General features: G+C 38.5%; 1 protein-coding gene across 1 annotated transcript in view; it reads right to left on the bottom strand.

Annotated features, from left to right (window-relative positions):
- The window catches only part of nos1 (nitric oxide synthase 1 (neuronal)), a 68,809-nt gene that overhangs the window by 29,598 nt on the left and 14,533 nt on the right, over positions 1–24,678 (bottom strand). Inside the window, exons 3-13 of the mRNA XM_053481599.1 lie at positions 19,441–19,578; positions 15,189–15,331; positions 14,944–15,106; positions 14,694–14,785; positions 12,982–13,123; positions 12,356–12,495; positions 8,792–8,966; positions 4,937–5,038; positions 3,967–4,161; positions 2,617–2,702; positions 754–898 (exon numbers count right to left, since the gene is read on the bottom strand). Of these exons, the coding sequence (XP_053337574.1) occupies positions 754–898; positions 2,617–2,702; positions 3,967–4,161; positions 4,937–5,038; positions 8,792–8,966; positions 12,356–12,495; positions 12,982–13,123; positions 14,694–14,785; positions 14,944–15,106; positions 15,189–15,331; positions 19,441–19,578 (1,521 nt within the window). The remainder of the gene's footprint in view (positions 1–753; positions 899–2,616; positions 2,703–3,966; positions 4,162–4,936; positions 5,039–8,791; positions 8,967–12,355; positions 12,496–12,981; positions 13,124–14,693; positions 14,786–14,943; positions 15,107–15,188; positions 15,332–19,440; positions 19,579–24,678) is intronic.

Below are 24,678 nucleotides of genomic sequence, written 5' to 3'. Positions count from 1 at the left end.
TCTGCAATGGATTGTATAGGGTGTATCCCACCTTGTGTCCTCAGTCCATAGGGGATAGGCTCCAGCTCCCCGTGACACAGGATGAGGTGAAATAAAAAGTGAGTAAGTAATGTTTCATGGTCTGTTCCTTTCTCTTTAGAATTGTTTAAATGGTTGGACAAATTATGTTAAAAGAATGAGCAACGTCAGCCATTGTCTCATCTCGCTCCATTCTTGCAATTATATTCACTTTTGTTTCCATTGTTATGGCTTGGTCATTCTCTACCACAAAATCATGTTTAATCCAACAACCTCACCCCTATCATGAAGAAAAATATATGTTTTTCTTTTTTTTTTAAGCCTCGGCTATGCCAGACAATCGCGAGTGTCTGTTTTGATGCCGTTTCTTATTTTCTTTTAAACCTCTCACAGCCTGGGGTGTTTTGTGATCTTATCTTAAACTACAGCGCACCACTTGGCTGAGGAAATTCTCACGTGTCTCTTGGTGATTTTCTGCCTGTGAGGAAAAAAGACTGTGACAAAAGACACATTCGCGGCGTCCAAGCTCTGCGCTCGGCTCCCCTCGGTGTGAAAACAGATCTGACGCTTTGCAATCTGCAGCGCTGAGAGAGCCGAATGCGCCGGGGCCGAATCGGAATAAAGCCTTTGTAGTGTTTTACTGCTGAGACCTAAAGACGCAGGGGCTTTGAGTGAAATAAGGCTTAAAATCTGTTCCAGGAGAAACATAGCAATGTGGTCAAGGTGTCACGTTACCTTCGCGTCGAAAGCGTGCTTGAAAATCTCGCACAGGGTCTTTGCATAGTCCTGCGATTTCCCCGTTTCGGTGGCGAACAATATGGTGGCCTTGACTCGCTTCGCCATGGCCTGACCCATCAGCTTAGCCGAGAACTTTACAGCCCTGCACAGAACACACAGATAAGGACACAATGTAATTGAATTTCTCTCCTCTAGCAAGATAAGATAAAACTTTTCATGGTCCATGCGCTGGATTAAGATGACCTGACCTCCCACGGAAACCACCAATACCTGTAAAGAAGCTTGAAACTTTCAATACGGTTTATACCACAAAGTCTCCATTCTGATTGATCAGAAAAAGGCTTAGCAATTTTCTATAACAGCTTGGAAAAAAACAGAAGGAAACAAAGCAAATCGCAGAGGTGTTCAAGTCAAACCGGGACTTTTTGTGGCCTAAAAGTCTGTTTATTGCTCTAAATAATCCCCTAATGCACTTATCCCAGAGTGTCACTTGTGCTTGGATAGAAAGTTTTCTCAATACGCCAGAGCCATGATCAGACTGCCTGCTTCATGTTTGACACGCTGGCCTCCCAGGAACTCCTTTAATGATCCAAACATTAAAGGAAATGGCTTGGAGTGAGGTCAGGACTGTAGCAATAACTCCCAGTCGAGTTTCTGTAATGTATAAGTGGTGTCGGTGAATGATAGTGTGTACACTTTCACCAGGACGTCTTTAGTGGGCTCTGAGCTAAAGAGGGTCAGGTGCACGTGCAGCCTTCTTAAAAATGTTTGCAGAATTTAATTTCAAGTCCCTGTTTGATTTGAACTCTCCTTGTGTATATATATATATATATGCACATAAAAAATCTTTAATCCTTTTTTTCCCCTTTTATTTCATATTTTGGCAGAGATGCTGATCGGACAAGCCTCAAAACGGGTGGGAGATGCCTCAAACATGATGATTCACACCCATTTTCATTTTCAAATCCTGCATTTTGGTACAGACACTGAAATGGCATGATTGTAAAAATAAAAATTAAGCAGCCAGGACGCTGTATTTCAGCTGGAGCATTTCGAGATCCAAGATATCCAAGTGTTATTTAAACTTGTTTTATTTAAATATAAACATAATACATGAGCTTCAATTAAATAAATAGCGACTGTTAGCAAACTCCTGAGGTATAACAGGAATAAAACACATTGGCGTGCACTGTTGTGGAAAAATCATCAACTTCAAGGAGGTACAGTAACAGATGCGTCTATTCACATCACAGCACTCCACGGTAGAATTTTATATAAAATATATAGAATATTGTTTTTATTCTGATATACATCACATCTTAGTGACGGGAAATTTAAAAGTAGTCTGCGAGAAGAATGTACTACAAATGTAAAAATGCAAAATTACTCCATCATTTAAAAAGAACGTAAAATGTTTCTGTTTATTCCAGACCGCATTCTCATTCTGTACGCTGTCAGATCAACAGGAACCTTTTCTTTACCGATCCTGCCACCACAAAGATCCGTCCTCTTCCATCCTGCATCATGCAATTACAGCTGTTACAGCAAAGTGGGAGTCCCGAAAAAAAAAAAAAAACTTCAAAATGGGTCCTGATTAGACCGTTGAAGATGATTGAGTGAGCTAGACTGCTGTTTCATTTCCTCACCTTCCGCCACCAGTGCGAGGTGTAATAACGCAAACACGGTGCAGGATAAAACACTCTCACTCTCACACACAAACAGTTAAGCAAAGGCTGTCAATCACAATCACAATCAAATGGCCAATCAAGGCTGTGTGTGTGTGTGTGTGTGTGCACAACATTTTACATTATGCCCTTTTTTAAAGTAAAAAACAAGGATAAAATTCCCGTGCACACTCACTTGGCGAGTTTCTTAAAGCCGATCGCTCTTTTCTTGGTGGGAGTCCCGTTCACTCCTTTCCACACGTGAGTGTGCCAGGGCTCGGCCTGCAGGCAGACATAATCATAATTCATCAGCAAGAAATCTACGGCCCACCCAGGAGGTGTTCAGAGTCGATCTGAATCTATCACCACTCTGACCAGGATAAAGAGCTTCAATTAGTTAATCAATTAATCAATTAATGTATCATTATGCAATTAAGGAATCAACTCTTCAAGCCCTACAGTCTTTGCTTTCTGCTAAAACATCTATATGATCCAATCTCCATTGGACACCATTTTTCATAATACATTAATTAATGCTTTTTATCTCCTGATCCATCCTTCGTTTTTTTTTCGTAAGTATGCACATTTGAGACACATTTGCTTAATACAATTTCATGTCCTGTTACTGTATGTAGTGTCTTTTTTGAAAATTATCTTAACTGTCAATCAGATGACAGTTTAGAATTCACATGAAAAGACAATTGTTAAGATATTGCAACATGAATTTGACATGGTTACGGACACTACAGACTTTTGGCTTTTTAAGCTTTTACAAAAAACAGGGAGTGCTTTAATTTAAGATTTTTACAGGTCATATGCGTCTAGAAGATTACATCAATTCAAGTATCCTTAATTACTTATAGAGAAATATGAATAATTTGCATTTTAAATGATTATTGTTTAAAGCGAGACAGTGTAATGACTTTTTTTGAGGAACATATAAAATCACATGCATTTAAAATGTTTTTATTTATTTATTTATTAATAAAATCAGCACTAATACTGTGTTTTGGCCAACACTTTCATTACAACCAATTTGTTTTTGTTGTCATTTAACAAAAATGGAAATTCTCCTTTGATGTTTAACAAAAACAGATTTTTTTCCCAACAACTTTTGATTATTAGCTATTTACTTAATTAAATTCTGTGTACTGTACAACAAAATTGTAAAATATCATATACATATTTTTACCTTACAGTTAGAGTGCATTGTTTTAATCAGCCAATGTTAAAATGACCTTATATACAGTAGGCCTACAGTATAAAGACGACTTATTCTTATAGTTTTTATGATAATATCAGAAAGCTAATTTGAACAATGCTGGTAAGGACAAATGTGGGAAATTCGTTCCCCTCTTTAATTACTGCTGGCCTTGCTGTCTTGAATAGTGGAATGTACTTTCCCTGCCTGTTAAGTTACTCACAGTCTGTTGTCAAGAAATATGCTGTTGATGGAGACTATAAAACTCTCATACAAACCACTTTACATCTGCTAAATGCTGCAAATCCCCAGCAAACGCCTTCATAAACGGTTGGTAGTCCTTACCTGGTATTCGAAAGAAGGTGTGAGGCGGTAATTGAGCATCTCCTGGTGGAAGACGGGCGTTATGCTGCCCGACATTGGAGGAACGATCCACACCCAGTCACCCGGACATCCGCCTCTCACCCGGAACTCGTTCTCCATGTGCTTCATAAAGGACTCTGTGGCTGAGTGATGGTCCACGATGGTCACCTTGGACATCTGTACATGTGGTATTATAAAAAAAAAGTGTTTAAAGCAATGTTAACCAACTGAATGACATGAAGGCGAAGTCCCTGCTATGTATAAACAACAAGGGGTGTTCAAGTCAAACCGGGATTTGTGTTGAAATTTCTTTAAATGTTTTAATGAAGGCCATAAGTCTGTGAATGACGATTGGAGCAACAAGCGGAAAGCCTGATCCTTGAAAATCACAGGACAATTTGTCACCAAATCGCGTAAGAGACAATCAATCATTCGCTTACACCACTTGCATATTACAGGAACTCGGCTGGGAGTCATTGCCACGTCCCCCGTACAGTCCTGACCTCGCTCCAAGCCATTTCCACGTGTTTGGGCCACTAAAGAAGTTCCTGGGAGGCCAGTGTTTCAGACGTGAATTTGACAGGCAGTCAGATTATGGCTCCATTGTACTGAGAAAACTTTCTACCTACCTTGATGGTATCCAAGCACTAGTGAAACACTGGGAAAAGTGCATTGGTGTATCAGGGGATTATATAAAGAAATAAAGGGAGTGTTTTTACTCTCATAACTGTGTTCTGTTATTCTGCACAATCAAAAGTCTTGGTTTGACTTGAACACCCCTTGGTACTATTGGAACTACAATTGTAATGAAAAAGATGCAATTTAAAGTCTATACAATAAAATAAATCCTAAACCAATCAGAACCTTTGAAACTGTACAGGTATCATCATAGACCTTTAAGGGTTAGTAACTCTGGACAATTTAATTCATCATAACCCATCTTTAACAGGACCTGGTAACTGTACAGGATGGCAATATTGATTTCCACTAGCGCCTGGTCTTTCCACAGAGACGATGTCTTCCTGGTGTCCAAGCCCATCATGGTGGCAACTTCCTGTTAAAACAAACAAAAGAAAACATGACTGTTTACTCCTTCAATTAAGCCATTCCTTAATAAATCCAATTCAGCTCATTAACGAGCCAATAAGAGAGCCAGAAGGACTCCTACTATGAGGAAGTTGAAGTGATAGATTGAAAATAAACACAAAGATTTAGCAAATTTTCAACAGTTTAAATTTTGTATTCTACAGTGGCCGTGTAGTGCGAAACAAATTAACAAAACTGAAAACAAAATAAAAAAAAATGAAATAACAAAACCCAAAACAAAATAACTAATTCAAAACCAAATTAACAAAACCCAAAACAAAATAACTAATTCAAAACCAAATTAACAAAACGGAGAACAAAATAACTAATTAAAAAACAAAATATCAAAACCCAAAACAAAATAACAAAATCCAAAACTAATTTGTTATTTTGTTTTGGGTTTTGTTGTTTTGTTTTTGTTATTTAGTTTTCGGATTTGTTAATTTGGTTTTGAATTTGATATACTCAAGATATACAGAAAGTAGGAACTTGTTTCTTTATCTTTGTTTCTTGTGTGTTCTGCTTTACTTTAAACTACGGTGGCCGTGAAGTGCAAAAAAAACAAAAACAAAACTGACTTCAGGGCCACCGTAAGAACGCCATATTTGAAACCACAATAAGGACAGTACATGTTTGCACATTCATACACACATGAATCTACCGCTACTACAGTACTTCCTGTATATCTTGAGTGACAGATGTCTCGTCCAATCAGCGGTAAGAATTTCATTTGCAAACTATACCTACCTTTACGGGTTTGTATCTGACTGGCCGAGAAGTGCAATACAAATTAACAAAACGGAAAACAAATAAACAAATTTAAAACCAAATTAACAAATCTGAAAACAAAATAACAAAACCATAAACAAAACAACAAAACTCAAAACAAAACAACAAATTCGTTTTGGGTTTTGCTATTTTGTTTTGGGTTTTGTTTTTTTGGTTTCAGTTTTATTAATTTGTTTTGCACTTCAGGGCCACCGTAGTATTCTCATTGCGTTTTAAAATCATATAATCCATACAGGATATTAATAATGCCTGCCATAACTGTACGAATCATGATGCATTATACACTATATGTTTATTTCTCACAATGTACTGAAGTGTATACGTGTATATTCACACTGAGGCATTATTCTAACTCAATACAGGCGTAAGATGAAAAGAATTTTATTATTTTGTTGTAAATGCAGTATAAACTATATAAACATGAGGCATTATACTGTACGTTTTTTGCACTGTATATCCTAATATATTTATAGCACAAGCCAACATAAGCACGACTTAAATGTTTATTAAAAGACAAAGCCATCTGGACTATAATAATACTGTATGCCAGATCATTGAATAAGGTTAAGACAATCTTTATTGAGTATTATACAGCAGTTGGTTCTGACCAAGTAACCTGATTGGACAAGCAACATTCCACAAGTGCTGGCGATGTCACAGTCGTTCTAAAAATCGTTAATGATATGAACTTATCAATCACCATCATGGGTGAAAGTAGGCCGGTACGACCTGCAGCACTGGAAGCAAGCCTGATAAAACTCACATTCTGCGCCCTCGTGCCTACGCCGGCATCACAGCCGTGCTGATATCCAGCACAACAGCACGTTCTCTTGTGCAATGTTGCTTTAATATATGGCATGCTATACAGTACAAGATTTATATCATACGGTGTGTTAGGTGGCGGGCAGTTCAGCATAACAGTTGACGTTAGTTTTTTTTTTTTTTTCCCTCGATTTTTAGTCATGTTCAATTCCTCCCCGTCATTAGGGGGCTCCCACATTAATCTACTAGATCTATTCTCAGTCGCGAGCGCTATCCGATCCTTCTGCTTGCGTGAGCTCACAGACACTTCTGGTTGCGTTGAGCCGTGATTAATGTGGGAGCACTAAGTACCGCTCATCCCTCCCCTGAGAGAGAGCTCGGCCAATCAGCTCTCTCTAGACCTCCGGCTGCGAGAGGTTACAGGCATCAGAGGATTGAACTCGTGATCTCCGGATGATAGGGTGAGCGCTTTACCACTGCACCACTCGGAGGCCCCATAACAGTTGATGTTAATTGATGTAAATATGGAGTCCAGGTAGTTATTGGAGACTCAGGTAGACTCGTAGACTTATACACCGCCTGGCCAAGAAACAAAAAGTCACCAGTTCAGGGGGGTCATTATTGGGCTTCATCAAGCGAGGAAAACAAATAAAGGAGGGAGGAAATTACTGGAAATGGGTCCTGGACCCTGCAAGACATTATCAAAACCTGGAAGGTAGTGCTAAACCGTCAGCTTTGTGAAATACAAGTGGTTGATAAAAAAAATAATGAATGGTAAAAAAAATTACCAGTAAAAACCAGAGCTAATAGTTTAATAGTGAAAGTAAGAGCATTTCCATACACACACAAAATCATAAAAAAAAGGATCTAATCTGTTAGGGAGAATAAATATTGCACTTTAGTGGGATGGAAAAAGGTCATGTGGTCTGATGAGTCCAGATTGACCCTATTCCAAGGTCAGAAGGGATGGGCGTGAAGTGATGCACCCATCATGCATAGTGTCCACTATACAAACCTCTGGAGACAGAGTCAAAACATCTGGTTTAAAACATCTGGGGTTGCTTCAGTTGCTCAGGTCTAGGCTTAACAACGTTATATGGCAATAAAATGAAGTCAGCTGATGACTTTAATGTACTGAATGACCAGGTTATCACCTCTATGGAGTTTCTCTTCCCAGATGGTATGGACATATTCCAGGACTTAGATTGTAAAAGAGTAATTGAGGATAAATGTGCATGAATGAACTTGTAAGATTTCATAAACTCAACATAATAGAGAACGTCAGGGGAAGCGTGTCGTGTGTCTATAATAAATAATATCGCTATGAACAGATACTGTATAATGTATTATTTAGGCCAACCTGAGGAAGACCTATGATAATGATGAACGAATTATGACAACTACTTTCATTTTTATAATTCTTCATGTTACCTACTGTAGTATAAAGATAGACGAGATTCATAGGCAGTCTTTTTTATACTCTAACAGCACAATAAAACCGTCATCATTCTGCACTCGAGCGTGCTGATAAAGGTAGTGAATCACAGGTGGGTGTTGCGTAACTTTCCATAACCTTCTTCACTTCCTCCTCCACATAATGGTTATGGAAATGAGATACCTGAGCCTGAAAGCATTTACGTCATAAATGCATTGCCTTTTTTTTTTCTTCTTTTAAAATTCCCCAAAAAAAAAAACAATGAACTCCTTATTTCAACGGATTTACTTTGGATAATTTAAGCGATCATGCCATGTAGAAATGTAATCACAAAAACAGAACAGGCATGAATAGTGTACTGGATTATAAATAGTTGCATCAGTTAATGTAGTTTGGTAATGTAAAGACTCCAGCTTTATTTTATATTCAACCAGACTAATATGAGGTCATGGTTTAATCAGAAAAGAAATATGAACAATGAGCGCTGAATGATAACGGCCGCATTACCATATTTCCGAATTAGTATATCGTACCCCTGCAAATTGGTTATCATAATAGAAAAATCAACCTCTGTCGTTATGGTAATGACGGACGTGTGGGATAATATTGGATTTAATTTAACTGATATTCATAATCCAGCGTGCTGCATTAGGCACAATAATAGCTCATTAGATTGTGTAAATGTGAGCTTCCTTACATCGAAAATGCCTCAGACTTCAGAGCACTAAGCAGTACCTCCAGGATGTTGTAGCGCGAGCTGTCACAGAAATCCCGGACGCCGATTTCGGTACCCATGTACCACCCGCTGAAGGGGCAGGCGGTGAACTCCAAGCCTCCGATCTCTAACAGCATACTAGACACAGCGGGCAAGCCGTACCACTTCAGATTCAGGTCCTTGAACCATTCGAACCTTGGATGATGAAAGGAAATGAAATTCAGACCATAAGGCAACATTGGGCTTGTGTTATTTAGATGGATATTAAAATATTGTTCATGTTAGTTAAGAAAAGACAACAGTATCCTTAATGGAACGAGTTTGAATTGTGTACCAGGATATGAGATAGCTTATTTATTTTAATTGCACACATACAATAAGTGAATTATGAACATACTAAGTAATATGATGCATTTTTTTAACAACAAAAAAAAAATATTTCACATACTTCTTGTCGTATGCACAAACCTCTTTTTTAATTTGTTTCCTGATTTCAGGCTTTAAAGAAAATCAAAATAAAAAATTTGCCACACTCCTAAATAGGATTTCTTGGAGGAATTTCTTTTCCGTCACCATTTGGTCACTAAACGGAAACCAGCCGGCGCCAAAAGTTTTAAGAAAAACAAAAAATATTAATTTTCTAATTAATATTCTGCTTTAATGTTTTTACATCTTTTTGTCAGAGCGCTACCATCAGTCCTGTGTCATGCCAACACTTAAGCATCCTGAGACCGTTCATGCGTGGGGTCGCTTCTCAGCCATGAGAATAGGCTCACTCACAACTTTCCCTAAGAACACAGCCATAAATAAAGAACGGTACAAAAACATCCTTCGAGAGCAACTTCTCCTGATCATCCGAGAACATTTTGGTGCCTTTTCCAGCATGATGGAGCACCTTGGCATGAGGCGAAAGTGATAACTACAGTAAGTGGCCCTGGAAACATTGAAATTTCGGTTCCACGGCCAGGAAACTCCCCAGACCTTTATTCCGTTAAGAATCCTGAAGAAACAGATAGACGCAGAAAAACACACAAATTCTGACAATTTCAAAGTTGATTATGCAAGAACGGGCTTCCATCAGTCAGAAGTTGATTGACATCATGCCAGGGAGAATTACATAAAGAGGTCTTTAGAATAAAGGATCAACACTGCAAATATCGACTCTTTACATAAATTACACAAATATAATTGTCAATAAAAGCCTTTGACACTTGTTGTAGTTATACTTCAGTATTCCAGAGTAACATCTGGCAAAAAGATCTAAAAGAAACACTGAAGCAGCAGAAGACTTTGTGAAAATTAATATTTGTGTCATTCTCAAACCTTTTCATCACGGCTGTAGTGTGACCTCTTTAGCTGATTATGTGAATTTTTTGTTTTTTGTAATCTATGACAATATTTACACATTGATCAGTCCATCAGGCAAAGTACAGTACTGTGCGACCTTTACTCGACTAAAGGTGAGAACATTTTTATGAAACTTTCTGCATTGAAAAAAAAAAAACAACTCTATTTAGAGATCTAGATATGGATGAAAAAACAAAACAAAACATGCAAGCGGCCAAAAAATGCATTAAGCACACTTGTCGAAATTAGCATTTTACTTAAAACATCCTGTTGTTTACAACTTTATCTTGCAGGAATCCAACAGCGTGCGCTACAGTAATTCGCCCGTCGCTAAATGCATTTAGTGTGAACCGTGCCAAAACGTTCATTATCGCTCTACCAGCACCTGCAAGGTTCTCAGGTGTTTGCACATGTGGCCAAATTGGCCTCTGGCTGCTTTCTAGCTTCTGCTATACCCAATAAAGCTCCTCAGTAGACAGATCAGAATACACAACCTTACAGTGGTTTGCTAAAGTGCTCTATAAACACCTCGATATAATCTGTTTCTACACCTACTGTACAAGACATGAGATTTATTTATTTATTTATATATTCATTTAATATAGGTTTAACAGGTTTAAATGGTGGATTTCATCTTTTTAGCATTAAATTAACTATTTCTTGAAGAATTTCTTGTATATGGACTTCCTATACATAACAATGACGCAACACAGATCGTCAAAGTGCAAACACACAACGGAAAGTTTTAAAAGTGTCATATTCCACCTGTGACACCCGCCATACGTTCCCAGTTTCCATGGCAACGGTTGAACTGAATAATGAATTTGTTTTTGTGAGTCCCGTCACAACCACTAATTTGGTGCCCTGTTTACTTGTTTACTTACTTATCTCATAATACATCAAGCAGTCGAGGATTAGGGGCCTTGCTCAAGGGCAACTTGGTGGTGGTGGTGGGATTTGAACCTTGGACCTTCTGATCACATGTCCGATGCTTCTATATTCTATACAGTTGAGGCCATGTTCGTGCCAAACTCATATCATGCATCTTGCACCATTGAGTTCTGACGATACCATAGATAGTTCAATTCTTATTAAAATTCTTATTTCAATATTATTTTTTTTTATTTATACATCATGGAAAGGATTATATTTAAAAAGCTTACACTGTACAACATGACAGATGAACCTGTTAAAGATGTTAAAGATATTGCGTCTGTAAATCCTGAGCTTACGGATCGTTATTACTCCATTTGTGTCATTTAAACGTCAATCCCTGTTAAACACGCTTCTGTTTGGAAATGAGTGTACTGTAAGTAGCACAGGTTGTGCTTCTCTCAGCTTGTCTGAGGCATTATCAGCGCCCGTGGAGGCTGACAAACTGGCACCGTGTCTGAGTTCGAATCTGGGGGAAGGGCCAGTTTTATGCTGCGCTGGCCTACGTCCCTGACTTACGCATGCAGGCCACTTGTTCTCAGCATGACTCCCGTGATGCTAATACTCTGCCAGACTCTCCGATTCACAGCACTACATTCACAGTTTCATCATTCCAGTACGGCCATGAAGGAGACGGAATATGCTGGAAACTGTGTGTATGATAGCGACATTAATAATATATAACAACATACAAGGAGCTCTCAAACTTTTTGCATTCAGGGACGGATTAAAAGTATTTACACCCTTATAATTAAAAGAACAAATTTCAAGTAGGTACTTGGGACAACACTCACTCATCGTCTATACCGCTCAATCCTGTATACAAGGTCGCAGGGGCCTGGAGGCTTACCCAGGAGATTTAGGGCACGATGCGGGGTGCCAAGCCATTGCAGGGCACACACACACACGCACGTACACAGTCATTCATTTGGGGATGCCAATTAGCTTAATCTGCATGTCTTTGATCTGTGGGAGGAAACCGGAGTACCTGGAAGAAAACCACCAAGCATAATAAGACTAATCTTCTTTCCATTATTGCATTTTTTATATTTTTATATATTTTTTCAATATTTTTAATATTTTTCTATAGATAAGTTTCTCTATATTCTATTTCTTATTTTATTCCATAATTTATTTTATTCCAAATAATTAATAAAAGTGTTGCCAGGACCATTAACCCGAGGTACTTTCTTTCATATCCACCAGCAAATAAACCCTACCATCATCCACCTCTACAAAAATAAATACAATTCTAAACCAGGTGCTTTTAAAAGCTAATGCATTTCGTCGGACATCTCACTTACTTCGGATGTGTGATTTCGACTTCTAGCACGAGATCGTCGGGGATCTCGAACAGCTCCGGGTCATTGCCGTTTGCTTGGAGCAAAAGGGGCAAGACATCGAACCGGCCTCTGGGCGCTTTCCATCCCTGTTGTATACAGATCTACAATGCACACACACACACACACCAAAAAACTGGGATTAATATAGAAACAGTTTACAGTTTTTTTTTTTCCCTTCTGTTTTTTGTTCTTGGTAAAGGCATCTGCGACAGCTCCAAAAACTGGCTCCGTAAATTTCCAGCAGAGCCATGCACACATATTTAGTGTATATTTCAGAACTTTCCATAAATAACCGGATGTTATTTTTTTTTTTTCTTCTGAAAAGCCACAAGTTCTTCCCGCCGTAATTATCAAACATGACGCACCAGATAATCAGCCCCGCAGCAGGAGGCTCGAGGACACATGCTGTCTCTTCTGACAAATGAGTTACAGCGTTTTAATCATTTTGCATTTTATAGTGCGTATATTTTTTCATTGTTATTAAGTAGATACTATATCACAGACAGCCTTCTTGCTTGCTCGATGGTCCCAGGAGGGTTGAAGCCATTATAATTTAATCTCCATAAGGCAGAGATTTAAAGTCTCACCTCAGTGAGCTCCAGGGAAGCGGGATCGCCCAGAACAGAGCCATCGGGCTGCTTGTAGCCAGCGTAGCGGATCAACTGGCTATTCCACACACGGAAATCGTGTTTTCCATCCGTCCTTTGAGGAAATATGGTGATCGCTGACCTGCGGGTAAGATTGAAGGACGTTAATGTCATGTAAGGATGCCTCTGACAACCAACGAATCAAGAAACCAAGATCTTTACTAAAAAGGATCCGGTTTAAGGAAACGCCATTGTTTTATGTAAGAGCAATGTGTCAATGGAAAATACCCCCTCCAGTCTTAAAACAAAAGTTTACCACTGGAGTTTTGACGGAACTTTTGACTGCACTTGATGTACTCTGACATGACCGTGAGTCAGCCAGTATAAGACAGAGCGGCGCATCGGTCAATCACGTCATGGAAGACTGCAGCTGTCTAGCACATCAAGAGCTGCTCAATCCAGCTCTTAATTTTTTTTTTTTTACAAAGCTAATGCCAAGCCTCTTTCGTTCAGTCATTCAATCCTGAGATCGGGTTACTGCCTGTGCACAATATCATCCATGTTCTCCCAATGTTCCTTTACAAACTCCTCCGAAAACTTTAAGTTGTTTCCACCTGGAAAAACATGGCAACAGACAACGAGGAGCGGAAAAAATATTGTAATTAAAAAATAACCTAATCAAAATGAAGTTGGTCGTAAGCTTAGTCCTTCTCTACATACAGAATCCTCCACCTAAGGCGACACAATTCTCCAAATGATGGATGAGCTGGTGGGGACCATCTTTGAAGAAGTTTTCTTTTTGTGGGTTCTTCAAGTGATGGAGAGGAAGAAGACCTAATTTGGGCAAATATTTTTAGGTTTTTTTTTTCTATAACGATAATACAGATTTTATGACCGCCCCTAGTATATGTTGGTCTGTGATGGATTGGTGAACCATCCAGGATTTGTTCCTTTCTCCTTTCTGAAGATCTAAAGTCATGGCATGAGCGTGAGGCAAGAATACACCCTGGAGAAAACCCTTCTGCAAAAATTACACAACCAATCCAAAAAATAAAAGTCCCAGAAAGTGGCATGGATAAATCTGGGTCATGATATTGTTTAAAGAAAAAACATGCAAATATTCCTAATAAACTAGCGGAACTGCAGGTAGGGTGACCACCGGTGTCCTCGCTAACACTTCCCGATGATGTAATCAGGAAACACGAGCTCGTGTTTGTCTTGGGAGATCAAAGCAATTTCTCAGTTTCGGAGAAAAATTGGTTGAAACGGTCCCCCCTTCGACATCTCTGTCTCTTTCTCACTGTCTCTTTCTGGCCTCATTGCTTGTCTCTTCCAGCCTCTAATCAATGCATGACGTGACACTAATTAAGCTAAACACAGAGTAGGTGTCATGTATGATTAGCCTTGTAGTCAGGCGGAAATTTTTGGAGGTGAGATTTGGCTCTGCAGGGGCATGTGCCGCCCACAAAGGAGCTCCCGAGAAAGGTGATGAAAAGAGGTAGATAAGTAAAGCTGGGAAGGGGTATAGCTAAAGAGGATTATGGGGTGGGGAGGACGGCACTAAATAAAAAGTGGAGGTGGAAAGAAATGAGTAACCATTATAACAATAACATATGAGTAATAAATCTCTTGGTACTCAGGAATAAAACGAGTAATTCCTAATGCTCTCCCCTCCTGAATCACCCCCCAAAAAAATTATTTCCACCGCTCACCTGAGGTTGCCCTTGTTAGTGGCATATTTGATGTGATTGCAGATGTAATTAAACATCCCATGTGCTGTTGTGCAGTCTCGAGCATCGAACACCTAGTCAAAAACAACTCTGTTATTATCATTGTAATCATCATGTAATTGCTGTAATTCTGGGTTTGTTTTTGTGCATACAGATGTTCATACTCTCTCTCTCAAAAAAAAAAAGAATGGCTAGATCAGCAGTGAAACTTATGAAAGCTCAATGTTCCTACCTGTAGCTTGGACCACTGGATCCTCCCTACACAGCGAGCGGCGTTCCTCCAGGCGTGTTTGGCCCCATAGATTAGCTCGGTATCTTTAAGCTGGTATGTTCCAGAACCCTCAATCTCCTTTTTAACCTCCTCCAGTCTGTCCTCATGTGTTTTGGATCCACACCTGCAAGCCAGATCGTTAGCAAAAGGACATACCAGTATCCCTAGAACTTTACATGAACTTCTTGGACAATGCTTGATCCTGCCTTTTTATTGAAGTGTAGTACTGGTTGATGAAGTCTGTGGCCAGTGATAGGAGCTCGTCTTTGGTCCGAACCTCATCTGGTTTACTTCTCATGGTCGGCGTCATCACGGAGCCTATACATACTCTTTCGTTGCAAATTGGCACCTGCAATTGAGAAATGATAGCTTCAGTGCACAAAGATTTTATCTAGATATATCTTCATCAGTATAATTACGTGAAGGCTTGGTGGTGAAGACTTGGTGGTTAAGCATGGGGCTACAGATTAAAAGGCTGGGAGACCAGATCCAAGTACTACCGTGTGTTTTTCCACCATTTTAGTCCCAATTTGGTGCCAACCATCAACCACTTTTCCCCTGTTGCATACGTAGCTACTACTACTGATTGACAAGGAAGACAAATGTTGTCCATTCCATTCAGAGATCATAGACATTTTGGGTGTCTAGACTCCTGGCCATGGATGGCTGTGGCATCAAATGGAACCAGAACTGGAATTTCCATTGGGATCAAGCAAGTACATCATTAAGTCAGTAAGTCAATATCCATATATGTGCCATGTTTGTGTCTTTTTAACAAACCCTTACTCCTCAAATGCTGAGGTTTAAAAATGAGGTACTTCGAGCAAAAGCATCTGCCACCTAAGCAAATTTACATTTTGCCCATTCTGTTGGTTTCAAATGATTAAATCTACCATACCAATTAAAAAAGTTCATTCATTCATTTTGACCTTGTGAAGGAACTCAAATGGACGTCAACTAATGCAAGAGTTTCCCTTCCAGGAAGCTTCCAAGCTGAACATTAAAAAATAAATTGGGTACCCATTGGATAGCAGGTTGGATGGCAAGTTAAGAACAACAATAACTCCTGAGAACAATAACTCCTATGCAACAAAACCCCTGATGTAAGCTTACTGTATAACAGAGGGCTTGCCAACCTAATACAGTTTCAACCAGGATATCCACAAGTTGTTGCATCCCGTTAAATATCAAGAGTTAAGAACCATTGAGGAATCTTAGACAAGCCAAGATGTCTCATTTAAAATGTGTCTCCAACAGGCAAGTGCATTGGGCGGAGGGTGCTTCCTCCAAGTTTTCTTGGGGTTTTTGTTGTTGTTGTTGTTGCTGTTTTTTGTTTGTTTGTTTTTTTATGTGTATGTGCGTATGGGCGTATGCTCAACAATAAAATATAACTATTAATCTCAATTTTGCTAAATAAAAGGATCTGGCTTGCATCAGTCACATGACTGCCATTAACCAATGCTCGCCCTTGAGGGCAGAGCGCGCTCGTTACGCGCATTTTCTGCGGTGGAGAGGCATGGAAAATTAATTGAAAGGTGCAGACTGCAACAAAACAGTAAATAGGGTGTACGGCGCACTATATAATCTATGACAACGAATGAATTGAAATAAATGAGCGTGCTGTTTGTGCTACAGCGCGGCAAACATTACCTGTCCTTTTATGAACTGCAGAAGTAGAGGTGGTCATTAACTGCTATAGATAACTGGGTAAGGGTGTTATAGGGGGGTCTGTAGCTCTGCCCACCGTTTTAGGGAACATGTTTCGTTTTAAATTAAGTTACAGGACCCTACCCTTCTTTTCTGGAGGGCTTTTATTTTACTAAAAACGATCTAATATGGATATTCACATAATTATGGATTATTATATTTATGATATAAAAAAACACTGTTTTTAAAGAAAATATATTAAGTAACAGATGATATTAGGTTTATATTTCAAATTAGATAAAATGTAAAATTTTAAGTAAAATTTTTGTATCTCTACAGTTTAAACATTTAATAAGCACTGCATGTGCATGTTTGTGTGTTTTATGTGTATGTTTCTTTAATACATTTTCACCCTACCATGTCTTTTGTTCTACTAATATCCTGGTTGCAGTTTATTTCCCAGTTTTTTAAATCTGTTGGTTCCAAGCATTGTCACCAATCTTTTTACACATAAATTTTTTTTATCTCAAAGCACTTCTTTAATCAGCTACCTATGGACTTTCTAATGTCTACAATCTCAGAACAACACAGCCCTGCCCTCCAGCAACAGGAGCAGCAGTAATCCCTCAACAGCAACAATGTACGCCATCAGGTAAAACATAGGCTACATTTGCTTTGCATTGTCCCTACATGATGACAGTCATACAGTATGATGCGATTTCAAATTAGATTCGTCATGAATGTGAGTTGTTGTTATTCAGCCTGTTTTATCCTGTTTAACTTTAAGCACCCGCCCCTTTAAACATCTCTGCATGGCCCTGATCCCCAATCACTGGACGTCAAGTTGAGGCATTTCGTCCACAACCAAATCTTTTATGGGGTTTTAAAGGGCTTATACCTAAAACCTTTATCTGAAAAAAAAGGTTAGGCCTTTATTTGTCACATATACATTACAGCACAATGAAATCCCAGAGTAACCCGGGTCAAAGCGCAGGGTCAGCCATGATACAGCGCCCCTGGAGCAGATATGGTTAAGGGCCTTGCTCAAGGGCCAAACAGTGGCACCCTGGCGGAGCTGGGGCTCTAACCACCAACCTTCTGATCAGTAACTCAGTGCCTTACCCCTCTGAGCCTTCATTCTATAGGATACATATTGTCTTCTCACTACTAATGTTAGAAGATCTGTCATACAGTAACTGTTACATTGTAACGATAACGTTGGTTGTGTTAGGAGGTCACAAGATGTTTCAAGTTTCTTTAAAGTGGCTCAACTGGCTGGTCTTTGATGGAAGTGACTGAAAAAAGTAATTTATATGAGCTACATGCAGTCATCTTAGCCTGATTACCATTGTTCAAATCTCCAATTATGTCGAGACGTGTAGACTTCAGACACCAGCGATGATAGAAGCAGCTCGGTCCTTGCCCTGAGCAAGCTCATATGGTCAGTGTAATAAGATTAGATTTGAAGCGCTCTGTCACTTTAGGTAGCCACTAATGCGGTCACTGTGGTTGAGGCCAAGCAGAAATTTAATGACAAACCCGGGCAGGGCTGTGCTGCTAAAACAGGTGCAGCAGCCTGAACAGCACACTCAAGACTGGTGAAGCGTAGAGAATCTAAACCCCCCTGCTCCATGCCATGCGAAAGAGTTTGGCCAAGATTTCACCCCAGAGCAAGAAGAATGAGAACAAATTACAATGGAGGAGTCTAAACCAAGAGTAAAGACCGATAACCGAGGCAAGACGGCCGAATCTCTTCTGTCATCGGGACCACTGATTTATTAATGGATGGATGCTTCTTAGAGTCAGAGTGGTAAAAATAAAACAAAGACTTTCATTTGGCTCGGCACATCCTCCAGCCCTGAGGCACCATGAATTCCGCCATGCAGCTGTCTCTTTCTGCAAAGCAACCCAAAAAAAATCCTGTGTAATATATCATAAATCATATGATCTGTAATTAACCGTGATTAGCATGCAACGCTAAGCGCTCATGAAAGCGTGTAGAACCTCACATCCCTCTCTTCCACTTAGTTAGAGGAAACCGACGGACGTGAAGATGCTCGTGAGGGTGCTCACACTCATTTGCCTTCGCTCACTCGTGTCTCCACAAAGAACCGAATCTAAATTTGAACTTCAGTTTGACGTATAGATAGATGTCAAGCAGAACGGCTAATCCTCCTCGAATGCCTGATTGTTTACTGTCTTAATTAAATTACGCGGTTGTAACCGCGGCAAATGATAAAAACCTTTGGTTTCGGTAAAAAAGGAGGACGTACATTTTAATGGTTTTTTTCTTGTTCCTTTACACCCATTTTGATTTAAAAAATGTTTTTTAATTAGATTAATTAGATGATTATTTAAATCAAAGAGCTGGGAACTGAGAAAATGGTAAAATTGGCAGGACAGGGCGTCCTCCAGGACCAGGATCGAGAGACACTGCTTTCTAGTGTTTAATATTGCACCATTAAGTCATACATTTGCAATGCAAATACACTAATATCAGCGTCCTGATGCTTCTGTTTAAATAAATAAAACACAAAAATATATTTTATGAAAAAAACAACAACACACAATTACAAACCACACTAAAATAATAAATCATCCTTTACTTAAAAAGTGGTTTAAAGCACAAATTAAATGTAAAAACATTAATTGCAATATGTTATTTTCAAATCTGGTGTTTAATTAGATTAAAATGCACCAATAACCAATTTGTTTTACACATTCAACGACAAACTTTAAATGTATTTTTGTTGTTGTTGTTTTTTTGTCAGCAAATGAATATTGGTTCGGAGTGTTGTGATTCGGTCCTACCTTGCTGCAGCCGTGATGGAGTGTATCGTTGTACACTGCTCCGCTCTCCCAGTTCTTGACCTTCATGAACCTGGGACATTTCGTTGGACTCCCGTTCTGTGGAGTCTTAACGGGAGACACTCTGCCTTGGGACGGTGACTGTGGAGGGACAAAAACGAGACGAGGACAAACTTATGTAGAGGTATGTAGTACCCGGAAACATGGAACATTCTTTTTTTAATAGAAATTGATGCATCGATTATTAAAAAGATTATCATTTTGATTATAATTATCTTGATAGTTCTATTTTTTTAATTAGCAAATGGACAAAAAGTAACACTTTTAATGTTAATATGGGTGTAAATGACTGGAGTTGAGCTTTGATCCTTATGAATCCTTCCCATCAGTATGTCATGCATGTGAAGTATGGAATTTATTACTTAGTAAAATAATAAAAAAGACCAGGGTTGCCAGATTATACTGACAAAAAGACGACATGCCACCTGGCACATCAGGCAATGGATATAAATTATAGTATATATATAAGAAGCATTAAGTATTATGAATAATGGTGTTACAGTATATGATCTTAAGAAAGTGATTTATACTACACCACTCTATTACAATGAATCCATTATTTGGTAGGAGAGAACCCATTATAACGCAAGCTCTAGTTTAAGTCTAACATTGGATTCACAACATTTTCAACTAAGCAAAAAAAAAGAAAAGAAAAGAAAAACTTGTACGCCTTGATCGCAACCCTTTAATCTTGAGTCATTATTCTGCTTCCTGTTGAAACTGTGAAAGAAGGAAATTACATTCTTACCATCAATGCCAATCAAAACAATTAAGTAGCCTTGTAATTGAGCTCTAATTCGTGTCCCCTTACATTTTCCAATATTGACACTCTATTCAAACTCTGAGCGTGAGTCGTTTCTGGCTCAGCAGCTATAAAGAGCTGGACTTTGTCGAATAAGGAAATCGATCTAATTGCCCTTACATGGTTTAGCATTTACGACACGGGCCGGTTTTCAGTGTACAGGAACCTCATGGAGTGTGGAATTGTCTCATTTTCTCTGGAACGGAATTAAAACTCCAATCAACGCGCATTGACATCTCTTCTCCTCTCGCTTAATGGCAGGTGATCTTTTCATGAATGGACCAGAATCTTTGGATCAAAACAGGGCAGAAGGATTCAGAGCTTAAGGATAGAACTACGTTGCTTTGATTATGTCTCAAAGCAATCATACACTATTCCTGACATGGAGGGAAAGGGAAAAAAAGACAAACAGTAAGAGCTTGGCTTATTGAACTTGTCTTGAAAATTGCTGTACATTTTTTTTTTTTTTTTTTATTATACTTAAACTTTATATATTCTATCGGCCAAAACACAGTATTGGTGCTGAGTCAATTTTTTTATGGTATACATAAAATACAAAATGTGTGTGTGCCAAAGAAGCTACTTTTGAAGTTTATACAACATGGAAGAGATGATTTTATCATTTTTTAGCATTATACTGTCTTGTTTTAAACTATAATAATTTAAAATGCAAATGATCCATATTTTCTTATGAGTATTGATACTAAAATTGGTGTAAACTTTCAGAATCATGTGACCTGTAAAAACTGTTGCTTAAAATAAAGCATTCCATGCAAAATTAAGAATTATTCCCACTTTAAAAATCTGTAGTGTCCGTAACCATGTTAAATTCATGCTGTAATATCTTAACAATTTTGCATTTACAATAATACACTTTTTCAGGTTTATGTCTCTTTATGTAATTCTAAATTGGCCAAGTTTCATCCAAATGACAGTTAAGATCGTTCAAAGATTTAAATGAAAAAGGTTACAGACACTACAGACATAAAAGGGCATGAAATTGTATTCATCAAATGTGTTTTTTTTAACTGATGAAGATATAAATGTGTGCATATATTTTTTTCAAAAGTACAAATTGGGAGATCAAACACATTAAATATTATCAGAGGTGAAAAGTAAGGATTACACTTACTCACGTTACTGTAGTTGAGTAGTATTTGTGTACTTGTACTTTTTAAAGTGGTTTTTAAAATTGGTAATTTTACTTTTACTTAAGTATGTTTTCTTTAATGTATTGTACTTCGCTACATTTGAAATCATATTTGCTGCTGAGTAAAAAATGAATGAATTATAATGAAAAAAATTGCACCCCTTTTATGAGTTGCCGCCCTTTCCACGGTGTGTGTGCTGCAGAGGTGTGTATTTTGCTCACCCCGAAAATGCTCTATTCCTTTACCCTTTCCTTTCCTTTTACTTTATGTTTTGTATTATAATTTTGTGAGGCTGAAAGAGGCCGATAAATTTCTTTAATTCTTGGCTCTGGGCTCCTTTTCCCCTAGGCTGTCCGGTGCAAAGCGTCACACCATATTTAAATGACCACTTTGGAGTTTGAGATTTACATCCGATGTCCTTTTTGAACTTTTTTGAAAATCGCCCGCCCCACCGCCTCTTAAAAAAAGTAACTCGATAACTTTGACTCTGAGTAAAATTTTATTATAAAAAAATTATATCTGACATTTTTTTATAATAAAATTTTACTCAGAGTCAAAGTTATACTTTTTTTTTAAGAGACAAAATCTCTAATTTTGAACTGTAACCGTGTGGTTTGTGATCCATTCATGTTTGGTACGAAGCACTGGGGTGCAGCCACCATGCCGGTTCATCCCTAAGCTGTCCCACTGGATTAAGGCAGGGCAGGGCTGGACTTTGTTCAAGTTCAAGTTCTTCAACTTGAACCATAACACACCATGAGATCAAAGACCTTGATTTGTATACCGGAACATCGGTCATACTGGAACCAGTTTGGGCCTCTTGGTTCCAGTAAAGGTAAATTGTACTGCTACTGTACAGCAAAGACAGTCCGTGCAATTTTCTTCCTCCAAAGGTTTGTGGAAAGCCAAGCGTCTAAGTGTGATGGTCAGGTGTCCACAAACTTCAAATAATATAGTGTATTTAATAATCATGTTCCATTTTGAGTTTCCATGGAGAACTGCACATGTGATAAAGGTAGCCGTGGCAACAGTGTGCTTAAATTTGGTAAAAGTCATGATGCTTCTCATAAAGAGAGAGAGAGAGGGAGAAATGCAAACTTACACTATGAATGTCTCGTGTTGAATTAAAGTAAAAATACGGTTTTAAAAAGTGTACAAAGGGTGTTTGAGTCAATCTGGAACTTTTTTATACTATATTTATAATAATATATATTTTTCATAATATATATAATCCCCTGCTACACTAATGCACTTATCCCAGTGCCAATGGTGACCATGGTATTTATTCCCATTTGTACAAGCATGGTAGGAACTCCGATCAGCATTCACACACTCGGGGCTATTTGGGAAAGCCTAATCTGCATGTCTTTGGACTGGGGAGGAAACCGGAGTACCCAGAGGAAACCCACCAAGCACGGGGAGAACATGCACACAGACCCTGAGACGGGAATCGAACTGGAGCCTGGAGGTGCAAGGCGGCAGTGCTAATCACTAAGCCACCGAGTGCTACTGTAAGTACAGAATCCTGAGCTGCCATTATTGATTTGTAAATCTGTATAATTAAAACTTTCAAGACCAACCCTTAAAAATGGATCGTTTCTTCTTTGTATCTCTGTGGACGAGGTGTTGTACCACCACAGCAGAACTTTTAAAAATCGATTCGGATTTCATCTAAATGTGGATGAAAAGTTTTTTTTATAATGACTTTTTATGACTTCCTATAAACAGCAACACATTGTCATATTCCATATGATATGATAATTTATTCCCAAGGCAATTTTCTCTTAATAGCATTAAGATGAGAAGAAGTCTCTATGCAGAGCTCACGGTTTTTTAAGTTCCAGTGGGTAACCCTTTCACTGGTCTGTTTCTTGTCCGGCTCGTTATTGGAGGTGTGTGGGGGCGGGGAGTGATGGGGGGGGGGTGATTCAGGGGGGCTCTTTTACCTTTCCAGGATCAACTTTTACAAAAAAAAACTGTACTTATCTGTTTAAAATCCTTTTGATTATACAGTAGGACCTCTCTCTGTTCGTGTCTAAGGCGCCTTGCTTTTGCTTGTGTATGGGTTTAGCAAAAAATTACCAAATCAATAATTCATCTCGGAAAATCCACATTCGGGAATAAGGAGGACACAATGGTGTAGATCCAGACACGGTCACGAGGAGAACATGCTGCACTGCTATACCTAATATAATACACCGAGTTATAATGTTACACTTTCGTTACGCTCATTTATTAATTGAAAATGTTTTTTATAGCCTGTGCGTTAAAGTGCAATTTCACGTGATTATTCCTGTTTAACTGGATAAATAATAAAAAACGAATATATTTGCTTCAACGCTTTATATGTACACTGAAGCTAATTTGACATAAACAAATGTTGTAAAAAAGTAATTAAAGGCAAAAAAATAAAAATTCTTCAAGGTAGAACTACTTGTACAACATGATCCACATCACATCCAGCGTTTCTTCACTGACATCACAGAGGATTTGTGTGCAGGTGCTTACAAGCACTTTATTTATTTATTTATTTATTTAAAGCAATTAGAGCCATTGCAAGTCTGATGGCTCTAACTGTGCTCCTGCAATCTCATGAATAAATAAATAAAATAAGCAAATAAATAAAATAACCAAACTGAAGTGTTTTATCCCCCCCCCTGCCCCCCCACCCCCTAAAAAAAGCAGGTTTAGCGGAGCCGAGAGGCCGAGGAGATCAAGTACAAGTTAGAACGTTACGTTTTTTGCTGCAAAATGCTGTATTTTTTTTTTTACAGCATTTTGATCGCGGTAATGATTTGGTTACTTCCTCTTTAACAGAATTAAAATGACATGATAGATGCGTTTACATGAACCCTAATATTCCACTTATAATATTTATAATGGTAAATAATTAAATTAGTAATAATACGAATAATAAAATTGTATCGTGTGAACACCTCAGTTGGAACGGTCTAACCCGATCAGAATAAATTTTCAATCAGAATGAGAAAAAAATCCGTTCTGTGGATAAATATTACTCATGCAAACACTTTTATTTTGGGTGGAATAAATATATTCCTTCTGCGCAAGGTTGCCCCACATGGTAATTTTTTTGCGGGAGGGAAACTGAGGTGTCTGGCTGAGGAAAGATCATAGTTTGGCTCACATTTTATACAGAGTAAAGCTAACCAATCAGAGATGAGACTGCAACTAAACTGCAAAGTTGCAGAAAATACTCACTCACTCATC

Source organism: Clarias gariepinus, chromosome 21 (assembly GCF_024256425.1).
Source record: "Clarias gariepinus isolate MV-2021 ecotype Netherlands chromosome 21, CGAR_prim_01v2, whole genome shotgun sequence".
Taxonomy (NCBI): domain Eukaryota; kingdom Metazoa; phylum Chordata; class Actinopteri; order Siluriformes; family Clariidae; genus Clarias; species Clarias gariepinus.
The sequence above is the reverse complement of the archived record's forward strand: the minus strand, read 5'-3'. Positions and strand labels throughout refer to the sequence as shown.